The sequence below is a fragment of the Sardina pilchardus genome, chromosome 21, assembly GCF_963854185.1.
Source record: "Sardina pilchardus chromosome 21, fSarPil1.1, whole genome shotgun sequence".
NCBI classification, from domain to species: Eukaryota; Metazoa; Chordata; class Actinopteri; order Clupeiformes; family Clupeidae; genus Sardina; species Sardina pilchardus.
In genome coordinates, this window is record NC_085014.1 from 17,237,877 (window position 1) to 17,251,743 (window position 13,867).

At 48.2% G+C, this 13,867-nt stretch overlaps 1 protein-coding gene across 3 annotated transcripts in view; it reads left to right on the forward strand.

Moving 5' to 3' along the window:
- LOC134069055 (protocadherin Fat 1-like) overlaps positions 1–13,204 on the forward strand; it is a 34,113-nt gene extending 20,909 nt beyond the window's left edge. The window contains exons 14-27 of one of the 3 annotated variants that reach the window (XM_062524901.1): positions 1–244; positions 471–685; positions 1,177–1,314; positions 2,103–2,246; positions 3,053–3,250; positions 4,012–4,906; positions 5,085–5,216; positions 6,168–6,325; positions 6,879–7,353; positions 7,589–7,745; positions 8,053–8,163; positions 8,635–9,296; positions 9,505–9,603; positions 11,962–13,204. The exon at positions 1–244 is cut by the window's left edge and continues 161 nt beyond it. In XM_062524901.1, the coding sequence (XP_062380885.1) occupies positions 1–244; positions 471–685; positions 1,177–1,314; positions 2,103–2,246; positions 3,053–3,250; positions 4,012–4,906; positions 5,085–5,216; positions 6,168–6,325; positions 6,879–7,353; positions 7,589–7,745; positions 8,053–8,163; positions 8,635–9,296; positions 9,505–9,603; positions 11,962–12,539 (4,206 nt within the window). In that variant the 3' untranslated portion in view covers positions 12,540–13,204. Of the gene's footprint in view, positions 245–470; positions 686–1,176; positions 1,315–2,102; positions 2,247–3,052; positions 3,251–4,011; positions 4,907–5,084; positions 5,217–6,167; positions 6,326–6,878; positions 7,354–7,588; positions 7,746–8,052; positions 8,164–8,634; positions 9,297–9,504; positions 9,604–11,961 lie in introns of those variants that run through there. The other 2 variants (XM_062524902.1, XM_062524903.1) reach the window with 2 other exon arrangements.
- Positions 13,205–13,867: the final 663 nt, after the last annotated feature.

A 13,867-nucleotide genomic window follows, 5' to 3' on the forward strand; every position in this document is an offset into this window, starting at 1 on the left:
CAGCTGTCCTCGCTCAGCACGGCGTCCGTCACCGTCCGCTCCGCCGCCGACATCCCGCCCGCGTTCCAGCTGCGGGAGTACGTGGCGACCGTCCCCGAGGACGTCTCCGCGGGAACGCAGATCCTCCGCGTCTTCGCCAGCGGCGGTGGCGGCAGCGGGGACTCTGGCGCGCGGCCCGGCGAGATCGCCTACTCCATCACCGGCGGCAACGAGCAGGGCGCGTTCAGCATCAACTCTCGCACGGGTGCGTGGCATCCTTCAGCTCGCTCGCTCACACGGGCTCACGGGCTCCATCACTCAACGTCGCGTCACGTCACCTTCCAGTCACGCCGTCTCGGCGGCCATGACGGCGAAGGATAATTGTTTTTTTCCGAGAAGGTCTCGGCGCAGACTTGCGCGTGGCCTGATTCTAACGAAACATCTCTCCTGTGTCCCCCCACCCCACCCCACCTCACCTCTCCCTCCCACAGGCGACATCTTCGTGATCGAGAGTCTGGATTACGAATCCTCCCACGAGCACTTCCTGACGGTGGAGGCCAAAGTGGACGGGAGGGAGCCGCTAAGTGACATCGCCTCCGTTCAGGTCAACGTGACGGACGTCAACGACAACAGCCCCGTCTTCAGCCAGGGGGTGTACTCGGCGGTGGTCAGCGAGGACGCCAAGCCAGGGAGCACTGTGGTGACCGTGAGTCCTCCATTGGCTTTGTACCGAATGGCTGTTTGGATTGTGTATTTTTCCTATGTGAATCAACGTAACCCGAAAAATGTTGAGGCATTTATCCCTCATTCACATTTTGATATAGTGTGATATTATGATTTGAGGTTGCGATTCACTAGGCCTATGCCTGTTAGATTTAACTTAAATGTTCAGTATTTAGGAACAGACATAATTTGATTGAATGCCCAACTTTTAACTTAGTTTACTAAAATAGCTCCATATCAGATATAGTAAAGTCTGTGGGCTTTGTTTGTGAATAAAGAAAATCAAACATTTCCCCACTGTCCACAAAAAAGAAAAGCCTCCACCAAAATAATTCCTTCACCACACCCTGCCTGCATGCATAACATCATTTCAAGTGTGATATCATGGTCTGCAGCAGGATTCTCCGTTGATTAGGCCCATCAGTAATGGCATCGGTATTGACCTGGTGCGACGTGCGTCTGTTGCCTCCTCAGATCACGGCGAGCGACACTGATGGGCCCGCCAACAACCGCGTCCGCTTCTCCATCATCGGCGGCAATCAGGGGAGTCCGTTCATCATCGACGCCGTTAGCGGGGAGCTGCACGTGGCGCGGGCGCTAGACAGAGAGCAGGTGAGGCCACCTGCCACGGTGTCTGACAGGCTCAGTCTCTCTCTCTTTCTCTCTCTCTCTCTCTCTCTCGCTCTCTCTCTCTTTCTCTCTCTCTCTCTCTCTCTCTCTCTCTCTCTCTCTCTCTTTCTCTCTTTCTCTCTCTCTTTCTCTCTTTCTCTCTCTCTCTCTCTTTATCTCTAGCTCTGACTCTCACTCAGTCTCTCTCTTTTTCTCTATCTCTCACTCTCTCACTCTCTCTTTGTCACTCTCCTCTGTCTCAGTCTCTCTCTCTTTCTCTCTATCTCACTCTCTCTGTCACTCTCTCTTTCTCAGTCTCTCTCTCTCTCTCTCTCTCTCTTGCTCTCTCCCTTCTCTTCACCTCAGACAGAGATAAATGTAGACACCGTTTGAGGGGGAGAGAAGACTCCTCAAAGCTTTGATGGCGCCGCAAGCGCTAAGCTTCATTTCCCTCAAAGTGCCACCGAGGTGATTTAAGGCTGATTTTTTTCTCTCTCTCTCTCTCTCTCTCTCTCTCTCTCTCTCACTTTTTTCTCCCCTCCCCCCTTTCCACTTTTTCTCTCTTGATGTCCCCTTCTGACTTTCTCTTTTCCTACCTCTTCTTCCTCTTCTCTCTTTTCTGTTTGTCTGTTTCTCTCTCTCTTTCTCTCTCTGTCCTCTTTTTGATCCACATTATCTATGCTCTCTCTTTCTGTCTGTCTCTGCCTATCTGATCCACCCCCGTCTCTCTCTCTCTCTCTCTCTCTCTCTCTCTCTCTCTCTCCACTGTCCTCTCTCCATTCGTAAATGAGATATCGGAGTACACACTGACCGTCCTGGCCTCTGACAGCGGCAGTCCGTCCAGATCCAGCAGCACGGCGATCACCATCGACGTGTCGGATGCCAACGACAATCCACCCGTCTTCACCCGGGCAAACTACAGCCTTGTCATCCAGGTAAGACAAGAGCTGCCAAGCCTGCCTTCAAATGGATGTGACAAGCCCAGGAGGCCTGTCCAAATCCCCGCTGCGATCCCCGTTTAGAGTAGACAGAGGCGGGAGCACTCCGAGATTAGATCTGAGCTCCAGCCACCTGCTCCCTTACATTTTCATTTAGCTGTCACTTTTATTGGAGGTGAGATGAAGTTCGGATATTGTAGCTGAACTGCACTTTGGAATGCAAAACTCTCTCATCGTCGGTGTTGTTGGCACTATGCTGTGCAAGATGAGTTACAGTGAGGAGAGCCCTTTTCCAGCCCTCTCTCCAGGTCACACCAGCAGAGAGCCCTTTTCCAGCTCTCTCCTACTCAGGGGTGCGTTTCCCAAAACCATAGTTGCTAACTTGTTAGCAACTGAGTTAGTTGGCAATGAGAAATTCCATTGCAACCAACAAAGTTGCTAACTTAGTTAGCAACTATGGTTTTGGGAAACGCGCCCCCTGCTCTCCTAGTCTGTGGTCAAACTCAAGACTGAGGGCTCTCATTCTGATGATACAATGTTTACAGACACACCTTTAAATGTTGGGAAACCGGCAGCTCAGTTCTCTCTCAGAAAACAGAAAACAAGACCTTGTCAAACCTTTGACTCCTCTCCTCCTCCTCCACAGACCCAGCTGTAGATCAGATTGGACAGGCTGTGAGGCTGTGACTAGTCAAACAAGGGTAGAGCTCCAGAGTCTAAAGCTGTGACCAGTCAATGCCGAGAGCTCCCCCTAGTGATGATAAAATGACCTGTTTGACCCCCCCCCCCCCCCCCTTTTCCAGGAAAGCGTTCCCGTAGCCAGCAGTATCCTACAGCTCCAGGTCACCGACGGAGACGCCCCTCACAATGGAGCCCCCTTCACCTTCTCCATCGTGCGTGGCGACGAGAGGGGCGCCTTCCGGATGGATCCGCGAGGAACGCTCACCACGCGCACTCCGCTCAGCCACAGAACTCAGGAGAACTATCTGCTGCGCGTGAAGGTCAGTTACTTTGCATTGGTGGTCACTCAGCGTCGTAACAACCTGGAGGGAAAATGCCTCGAAAAAATGCACTATAAATAAATCAGCTCTTATTGAGCTTTCACCCAGTTTCTGGGTGAACAATCCCTTGGACCTGCATTTGATCCTCATTGAACCAGATTAAAAAAGAATGGAGATACATTTCCAGTATAACATTTTTGATAACGGTGGTTTGGTCTTCTCTGTGGTGTCCTAAGCTATAAACAAACAGCTGTTAGTGCTGTTATTGGCTCGTTTGAGGTCACAAGGACGAAGGGGACACCAGGTGTAGGCCAGGAGATGTTTGCCATATAAACAAAGACTTGTGCTGATCCCTGTGGTCATATCACATTTGGGTCAGTGATATTACCTTTCTTTACAGCTTGTTTTTGTCCAGAACACTTGGAGAAGAAGTAGTCAGCCCGTACTCAACCAAAGCTAGAGCTGTGAAAACAGAAGGATAAAGCTCCCTCTGCTGTTAAAAACATGTCATTACATTAATGTTATCAGGATCGCTTCACCCTTGAACAGAGACAAGCGCTTTGCAAATGACCACATGACCTGTACCATTCTCCTCTATGTTATATCTTCAATATCATACCTCATTTGACTTTTCTGTTGTCCTCTTTCAGTTAACGTGATTGTCTCGCCTGACCTAAAACAATAGTGATAATATGGTTTATTAATTTATTCAGTTTCGTGCATGTTCTTTGTGTTTGTTATTTTTTGGTTGCGTTCTATAGGTGTCAGACAGTGGCAAGCCTTCCCTGGCCGCGACCACGGTGATCAGCATCAGAGTCGTGGAGCAGAGTCGGCACCCCCCGGTCGTCCTGCCCCTGGAGGTCATCGTCTACACGCCCAGGGACGAGTTCCCCGGCGGCTACCTGGGCAAGGTCCACGCCACCGACAACGACCCTTACGACACGCTCTCGTACAGCCTTCCTCCTACCGATGCTTCCACCTCCTCCTCCTCCTCCTCCTCTTCCTCCTCCTCCTCTCCACAAGAGCTCTTCTCCGTGTCCCCCACAGACGGACGGCTGCGGGCCACTCGAGGCCTGGACGCGGGCCTCTACCCGCTCAACGTATCCGTCAGCGACGGGCGCTTCTCGGCGTCGGCCGCCGTCAACGTGCACGTGCGCCGGGCCACGCGGCGCATGCTGGAGCGCGCCGTCGTCGTGCGCGTCTCGCCCGCGACCCCCGAGCAGTTCCTCGCCGACCACTGGCGGAACGTCCAGAGGGCCGTGCGGAACGCGGCCGGCGCCCGCCGCGGCGACATCCACCTCCTCAGCCTCCAGGCCGCGGAACCGAGCCCGGGGGCCGCCCCGAAGCGGAACCTGGACGTGCTCTTGTCCGTGGAGGTGCGCGCAGCACCAGCAGCAGCACCCGCAGGCGCTCAAGCGGGCCTACAGGGGGCACTGGTGCACAAGATAAACGCCTCTCTGGCCTCCCTCCGCCAGACGAGCGGCCTGCGTGTGGCCCACGTGCTCACGAGCCCCTGCGCTCTCCTGCGGGACTGTCCGGTCGCGTTCTGCCGAGAGGTGGCCGTGCTGGACCAGGACGCCGTGTCCACTCACAGCAGCTCGAGGCTGAGCTTCGTCTCTCCTCGCCACCGCATGTCCGCCATATGTCTGTGCAAAGGTACGTTGCCACGGCAGCAGGGGGACTTGAACAGTTTGGCAGTCAGCAAAACGCTGAACTACAAACTAAACAAATGTTACTTTTTTTCCCTTTCTTTTGGGAATAGATTCAGGGTTTACTCTACTCTTGACCAGGATGTTCAGTGTGTATTTTTGTATTCCCCCCTCTGGTTTTCTAGATGGAAAATGTCCAAAGCCAAACAACCCATGCGAAGACAACCCGTGCCCAGATGGATTTCAGTGTGTACCTGCTGAAAAAGAAGATAAATACAGTTGCCTGTGTGAAAGCGGTAAAAAGGGAAATTGCTCAGGTAACAGTATGATGGAGAAAACGTTCCCCCACTCTCCCCAATCTTCAGGCCAATGTTAGCGCGCAGGGCACAGTGTTTTAGTCTCCGTCGGTCTGCTGTCGGCCATTACTTCAGCAGACATCATATATTTGAAGGTGACATGATTTAGAGTTTCATTATAGCCCCATTACACACTTGGTTTTTCCTCCCCCCGCTGTGAGTGAAATCATTGAAGTCGCCACTGCACTTCTTGTGACTCAGACGTTAAGCTCAACGCCACTTTTATGAGCCGCTTTTGAAGTCACTCTTTTTGAAGTCGGCGCGAGTGCTTGGTGATTGGGTACCTGATTACCCTTCATTTAGAGTTTATATTTTGCCCATGAAAGCCCACATATGAGGAAATAGGGTTTGTGTCCTTGGTGCTTTACTGTGCAGATCATTTTAAGGAGATATGATATAAATATTGAAGTATCATGCAAGGAATGAAAAACAGCTCTGAGACATCTGACTCCTTCAAACTGGCAATTTCATTTGAAAGTCCACTGAAAGTTCTTGACAAAAAGTTGATATGCAAAGTTTACTTTTAGTGAGGTGTTAGTGTTAGAAGTGTACTTGAATGCTTTGATATTATTCTCTCAATGCTCTAATTATTATTTCCATTTACAAATAGCTTATACTGTAGTCTACATTTTCTCCCATATTCACCAGCCCTTCTCATATCATTGACACAAATGTTTTTGTTTGTTATTTGTTATTTGCCTCACTTATGTTTCATCATCATCCCTGTTTTGTGTCGAGTCATCAATATCCAAAATGTTAAAAAACTCATATGCTCTAATAGCTAGACAACTAATAGGAACGCAGGTTTGCAGTTTTATCATTGTAGTTGTGTATTTCTCTCTAATTTGTGGGTGTACATGGACAATAATGGACGATAATGTGTGTATTTTGTGTGTGTGTGTGTATTTTCAGGGGGGCCAGCGTTGACACTGCTTGAGAACAGTTTTATTAAGTACCGCCTGCCAGAAGACATGAGTAAAGAGGAACTGAAGCTCTCTCTCAGACTGAGAACCTTCTCCAATCATGGAACCATCATGTTTGCTAAAGGGCATTATTACAGTGTCCTTGAGGTGAGTAAGGTCCTTTGGCACTCTTACAAAATATTTCGTTTTTGTTGTGTAATTACATGTTAATATTCATTGACTTTTGTATCTATAGATTTTGCGATCTACCATGAATCAGTTATCTTTTGCAAACTCTTAATTTCTCCTGTACATGTGTTGAACAGCACAGCCAATGTTTTTTTTTTTTTTTTTTAAATATATGAATCACAGCAATATATTGTGTGGGTTCTTTACAAAGACTATACCATATGACCAGTTCTCTGAAGTAGTTGAAGTTGCATTGTGCAGCTGTAGGATGAATGAACTAAAGACAGGCTCTTAAGTAGGGTTCAGACCAAAGATTCCTGACGAGACGAGACGAGCTGCGACGTTCTAAAACCTTGCGACTGCGACACAACATGTTTAATGCTCTGCGACAGCTGGCGACGGCTTGCAACAACGTGCAACTTCTAATTCACACTGCTGCAACTCCATCTCGTCTCGTCGGGAATCTTTGGTGTGAATTGGGCTTTAGGGACCAGATTGTGTGTGTGTGCTCTGAACGCTCTCCCTCCTGCAGATTGTGGACGGCAGACTGGAGTACCAGTTTGACTGTGGCTCTGGCCAGGCGGCCGTATCCGTTCACAGCATCCAGGTGAACGACGGCCAGTGGCACAGCGTTTGGCTCGGGGTGCAGGGCAACCGCGCCAAGCTCGTCCTGGACCACGTCCACAGCGCCTCCGGCATCGCTCCCGGCGACGACTGCTCCCTCCACCTCCGCGACGCCGTCTTCCTCGGCGGGCACACGCACCTCCTCAGCCTCCGTCCCCGGCGGAGTTTGCCCGGCGCGGGCAGCGGCGGCGGCCTGCGCGGCTGCATCGACTCCGTCTTGGTGAACGGTCAGCCGCTGTCGCTCGCCGGGCAGCCGCCCTCCGGCGCCTCCCTGGTGGAGAACATGGTTGGCGTCCTGCCAGGCTGCGCCATGTTCTCGGTGGACGACTGCTCCAACAACCCGTGCCTGAACGGAGGGAGGTGCGCGCTCAAGCCTAACGGAGGTACCTGCGATCCCACAGGGCTTCACCGAGTCAAAATGAAACACCTGCCCGTTGCCTCACAGATGGCCGTAGTGTTTTGTAGCTGTTCGACCGTGACAAATAAATATCTATCTTCGTGTAGTTACCCCCACACCCCACACACACACACACACACACTTTTTCACAGTGTGGTGCTCTGTGTTAATTGGTGCCCTCCACTGTCCTTCTCAAGGTGAGGTTCTGATTTGTGTCGTAGGCTATTACTGCCAGTGTGGAGCCATGTTTATGGGGGCGCACTGTGAAGCCAGACTCAGCGCCTGTGCCTCCAATCCCTGTCTCTACGGCGGAACCTGCGTGGACAACAACAACAGTGACTTCTACTGCCAGTGCAGGGGCCAGTACTCTGGACAACGGTACGGGATGATGGAGAAGGACATTTCCCAGTGGAGTGACCTTTTCATTTTTTGTCCGTGTTGATGATGAATATTTTTGTTCTCTCTCTAAATCTTTGTTCTCTCGCTCTAAAATTGAGGGGCGAGGGAAAAGGGGGGTGGGGGGGAGGGGGGGTGATGACAAATGTGAATGTCATGCATATGAACCCACATAACAAGGACATTTGTTACACATTTGCTGAAGCTGCACAAAAAGCTTTGGAGACTGTGGAGTGACCCCAAGACTAAGCTCACTAGTGGCTTCTGTGTTTTTTATTATTAATTCCAGGTGTCAGATCGGGCCCTACTGTGCGAGCAGCCCCTGCCATAATGGCGGACACTGCATCGAGAGCCTTGATGGGGCCGTGTGTGAGTGTCCCACGGGCTTCACAGGTGACAGGTAGGTTTCAGAAGTATGCAAAGCGTGTCTGTGATCTGGTTAACACTGCTGCACACACTGTGTGGTTTAGGGCAGCCCTCGGTGCTTCAGAGTTAAAAGAATTATCCACTGGTTCATTACACCCTTAAATCAGTAAATCCGTAAATGCTGCAATAAGTATATGATAAAAATCCTTGTGCACTGGCCTAATAGCCTCTTAGACCAGTGTGAGGTGATGCTTGATACTTTTTAAAGACGGTTATAATTATGTCAGTAATCATCTTTAAATGAGAAAGACTGAAGGAATTTTTTAGCTATTTAAATGACAGTACTTTCTGTGAACAACTCACTCTTCCTCGTGTATGTATTGAAACAGCATCTGTATACATGACTGGGTGTAATGAAAAAGGACTCCTGGTTCCTTTCTAGAATGTTGTGAGCCTCTGATTTTCCTCGCTCATATAACATGACTCTGTTGACCTTCGACCCCAGGTGCCAAATTGACGTGGACGAGTGCAAGAAGGAGCCCTGCGTCAACGGCGGGCGCTGCGTGAACACGCACGGCTTCTTCCGCTGCGTCTGCGGGCCGGGCTTCGCCGGCGTGCTCTGCGAGGTCCACGGCGAGCTGCGGCACAAGCTCCCCTCGTCCCCCTCCTGGGCCATGGGCCTGGAGGAGATCCTGGGCAGCGTCCTGGTCTTCGTCTGCGTCTTCCTCGTCCTGCTGCTGTTCGCCGGCTGCTGGAGGTCCGGCTGCCCCCTGGGGAGGAGGAGGAGGACGAGGAGGAGGAAGAGCGTGGAGGAAGAGGAGGAGGACGACGCGGGCGACGGGCGCAAGGAGGCCCGGACGTTCCTGCAGAGGTCCTACCCGGACGCCGGGCCCGCCAGGGTGACCTTCGCCGCCGCCCCTCCGCAAGTTCCCGTCAGGCCCGCCGCCTACGCCCGAGGCGACGGCTCCCGCCGGGGCTCGGACGCGGCGCCGGACTACTTTGAGTCGAGCGTGTTCCACCAGGACCCGCCGCCGGCGCGCAGCAGGGGGGAGCGCAAAGCGGTGGCGGTGTGCAGCGTCGCCCCCCACCTGCCCTCCCGCCGCTCCCCCGTCTCGCCCGCGGACGGAGACTCCTTCCACAAGCCCACCTGGGACTACGAGGATGACGGTGAGCCCTCGGAGAGATTACTCCGTCTCAGACAAATGGATGAACACAGATTTACTGAGCGACTGTTTTTAGCCATAAATCTCCTCGGGGCGGACGTGATTTGAGTTTAAAAATGTGCGCAAAATCATAGCTGTAACAATGAGAAAATCCAGTATTCCTGCAAAAGTAAAGTGTGTTATCTTTTTTCCACACCTTTAACTGTCCGTAGCTGAGCCCTTTATGAAGAAGAGGTCCCGTTCTCGTGGTTTTAACACACCAGAGCTCTGCTCGCCGAGCTCCCCGCGGTCGGAGTCAAGCGACGACAATGGTAGGTTTTATCTTCATTAATCATTTACACGTCGCTGTGCTCAATTTTTAATGCTGCGTTTGCAAAATAACAGTGTCACTGAAAGCAACCTCGAGTCAAGTTCCCTTTGCAGCAGCTCTCAGACAACAGCATAAAATAGTCTGAGTTAGACAATCCCTGGCTTTGCACTGGTTCCCTTTAGTCTTTATCCTCATCTGTTCCTCCCTCAACAGCTACTTTGATTGAGCGTCTGAGCCTCTGTGAGATGCCTCAGACTGGCAAAAATATATATTCTGGGCATGTAGGGCGGCTGTAGGCTGTAAAAGACTTAAGTTGCGCTTTTATGAGCTCTCCCGTGTCTGCCAAACTGGTCGTTCTCCAACGAAGCGTTCATCGCAGGGGCTTGTGTGTGTACAGTGCGTGCAATGGCTGTGGGTTATTTGACTTGTTTCTTTTTTCCCTCTGCTGCGAACTCAGCCCCTATATGGATTAAATCAAGACCCCGATCAGGGTATGGTAAGGGCCCAACTGTAAGTGGGATTTACCGCGTTTTGTGTTCATTAGAGATTAATGTAGTCATTAGTCCCCAGTGATTGTCAAATGCTGAGGAGGCCTTTTTAGCATTAACTGTAAAACTGCTCAATTAGCACTCAAAGTGTCACACAGTGTTACATTACGGCATTGTCACCTCGTTAGCTATGCTGATTCACTTGTTGCCATGACACGTAGAGAAGGCACCGCATTACGTTAAGGCCAAGATCAAGAATGAAGAATGAAAGAGCTGTCACTGACAACGTCCTAAAAAATATCCAGAAAAAAAGAAGGAAGCTCAAGCCACATATTGTATGTTAATATTGTTGCGAAAATATACTCTTTATATACTCTACTATACTGTACTATTTTTAAAAAAGTCAGATTATTTGAAATCTGTAGCAGTGATCACTTCCTCGCAAAGTTAAAGGTTCTTTCACCTATTCTGATGAGTAGTCATTTGGGCAAATAAGTGCATCTGTTTCTGTGCCAAAAAGGTCTCTTTCAACGTACATCACTTCATGTCCCCAGTATGAGTTGCCTCTTTGTATGTCACTTTCTCATTCAGTATTTCATCATTGTTTATCCTGCCATGACGCATTGCAACGATGATGTCCCAAGTTCAGCGCTTTGTAGACCTCATGCTTATTATTATAAGCATGACCTTGTTGGCATGTAGCACAGAATTCATATCTTTCTTAGAAAATATCTGTTGCATTCATCCAGGCCAAAAACATCTTTCATTCTGTCTGATGTGATGATTAAGGTCTTTGTCTGAAACCCTGCTCCTCTCCTTTTGTCAGCCCTCATAGCAATTGTGATACACCTTGTCAAGTCATGTGGTTGACATAGTGAGGAAAAATGCATTGTTTTTAGATTGGACAATGGCTGTATTTGAATATATGTTTTTATATTGTGTCCATGGCTATATCTTTACACTTCTCCTAACAGGCTACATTATTTAGTAGTACTTAAAAGATTAATAGTGTTAGTTTGCTTAAGTTCCTGTAACTCCAGGTGTCTTTAAAGTATGGCAGGAGAGAGGAGTTTGAGGCGTACGTTTTCTGTGCTAAACTGTTCTTCCTCTGTTTTGATGCTTTCCGACATCAATCTCAGGAGTTCCATGACCGCGTAAATTCCTAAGGTGACTCCCGGATGAGTTTGTCTGGTTTTTACCTTCTCCTCACAACACACACACACACACACACACACAACTCTGTATGGTGTTACAAATGCAGTGACATTTGACAACTCTGAAAATTAAACTCTTCCCAGTAAATAAATCCTTCTCTCTTTCTCTCTCTCTCTCTCTCTCTCTCTCTCTCTCTCTCTCTCTCTCTCTCTCTCTCCCTCACTTTCTCTCTCTCTCTCTCTCTATCTTGCATGTTCCCATTGCATTTGTTGAGATCCCACTAGTGCCTTGAAGTTTAATCTTATTAAGCATGGGGGAGATTTAACAAGCTATTTCAAAGCATTGCTGATAAATCTCTAATTATCCTGAAGTTGTGATCTTCAAAACCCCTTCTCATGGCAGCTGGAACAGTCTCCAACAATAAGAATTGACTGTCAGTTACCCTAATAACCTCAAGTGTGTGTGTGTGTGTGTGTGTGTGTGTGTGTGTGTGTGTGTGTGTGTTAGTTTGTGTTTGTATGTGTGTGTGTGTGTGTGTGTATTCATTTGTAAGAGTGGCAGACACTATGCTTACAAGAGTGCATGAAGATACTGTAGACAAGACTCACTTAAGCTATATTCATCTACATGTTGCATTATATACAGTATATACTGTATGGACAACTGCAGGAGGTATAATGACATTTAATTGGTTTTGCCTTTTGTCAATCCCACAGGCTATCACTGGGACATCTCTGATTGGATACCCAGCGTGCAGCTGTGTCATGTCCAGGGACATCTGTACAATGACTCTGTACAAACACCTCCTCCTGGCTACATCAGGCCCACCAGCGTTGACACAGATTACCTCACCTCTGGTTTAGACATTGAAAGCGAATTAACCTCTGCCTTGCGATACCCCGCAGATGTCCATCTGCCCCCCGTCCCAAGACTTCCTGAAAGTTACAGCCTGGCGTTGCCCCGTAGAGACGCTCAACCATCTGCAGACAGTCAGTCTTCTAATTGCTCTGTGAAAGCACACTGTCTCATCCAGAGGGCAAGACTTACCACTCCTTTGACTCAAATAGTGCCTCAGGGCTCAGTATTGGGACCGTCTGATTTTAAAGACAGCCACTCCAATTGGCGGGGACATGATGATGATGATGACACAGTCTCTATTATTTGTGCACCCATGCAGTCATGCTCTGATGCTCTGATGTCGGTCTATGGTGAGGACTGTGATTCCACGTTGAGTGACAGCGAGAGCTCGGATGGATGGTCTTTCCAGTCACACAAGACCACTCACACAAAGTAAAACTGAAGTGTGATTACTGTTGTTTTTTCATCATTATTTATCCATGGCGAACTCCTCTTGGAACCCCATAGTCACTCACAGTTTGTTGTCTTTAACATTATTGGCGTGTAGCATTAAGAACTTCACTGAACAACCAGAGACAGTTTTTGCAATGACAGATCAATGAAGTTGGTTTTTTGTGCTCTTGTTTGACCTTTTCAAATTTGCTGTCACTGTAACCCCTTCCCATATTGAGCACTCTGATGGTAAGATAAAGCCTGTAATTACTTAACTGGCAGGACCCCAGCAGATCACAGTTTTAGTCACCTAAAGTTGCGATTTGTTTCAGTTTATCAAGAAATCATAAGTAGTTTGTAAACAAGGGTCAGATGTAGTGTATCATTTGGTATCATTTAAAATATAAACAGGTTTTGTATTAACGTGTTGATCTTACTTGTGGTACCTTGTGCTCAATGAACTGTTGCGATCATTGTATATGTCTTGATTTTGTAATGACATTCAAAATACAGTTATGACAGTTGTACATACAATGTAGACAATTCTATACAGTATATGGTTGTGATTCTCGAAACTCCAACTCATTTTATACAGGAATCACCAATGTGGAATACAGTCGTATGTAAAGTTGCAGAGTTGAATTAATTCTTTTTATAATAAATTATTTATATGAATTGGAAGACTCCAATAATTGCACTGAATGCTGCATTCACATTTGCTTAGAGCTAAAAATTACATTTTACATTATTTAAAATTTAGCAAATAACAAACTTCAGAATACATAATATTAATCTTGTTTGATGCCAGCGGTAAGCAAAACAGTTTTAAATGTAAACTCAGTATTTAATTTAATTTAATTTAATTGAAATGTCTTTAATGTCCCCAAGGGGCAATTCAGTTCACAACAGGTAGCCAACACATACACATGCACACATAAACACATAAAAACATTAAGTAATAAATAGATAAGAATATAAATGCACATGTACACTATACTAATTATTTTACCACAATTGTTAACAGTTCAGTGGCTCAGAAGGTAGAGGAGTCATCCAGTAACTAGAAGGTTGCTGGTTCGAGCCCAACTCCTCCTGACCCTCTCGAAGTGTCCTTGAGCTAGACACCTAATCCCAGTACTCCCGATGAGCAGGCATGATGGCAGCCTCTGCCATCAGTGTGTGAGTGGGTGAATGTGAGGTATGATAATATAAAGCATTTTGGGTGCTCCCAGAAGCCAACAAAAGTGCTATATTAATGCAGTCCATTTACCATTTCAACAGTAAACATTTGAGAAGTGAATTTAAACACAGCACACAGATGGGTTTCCGGAA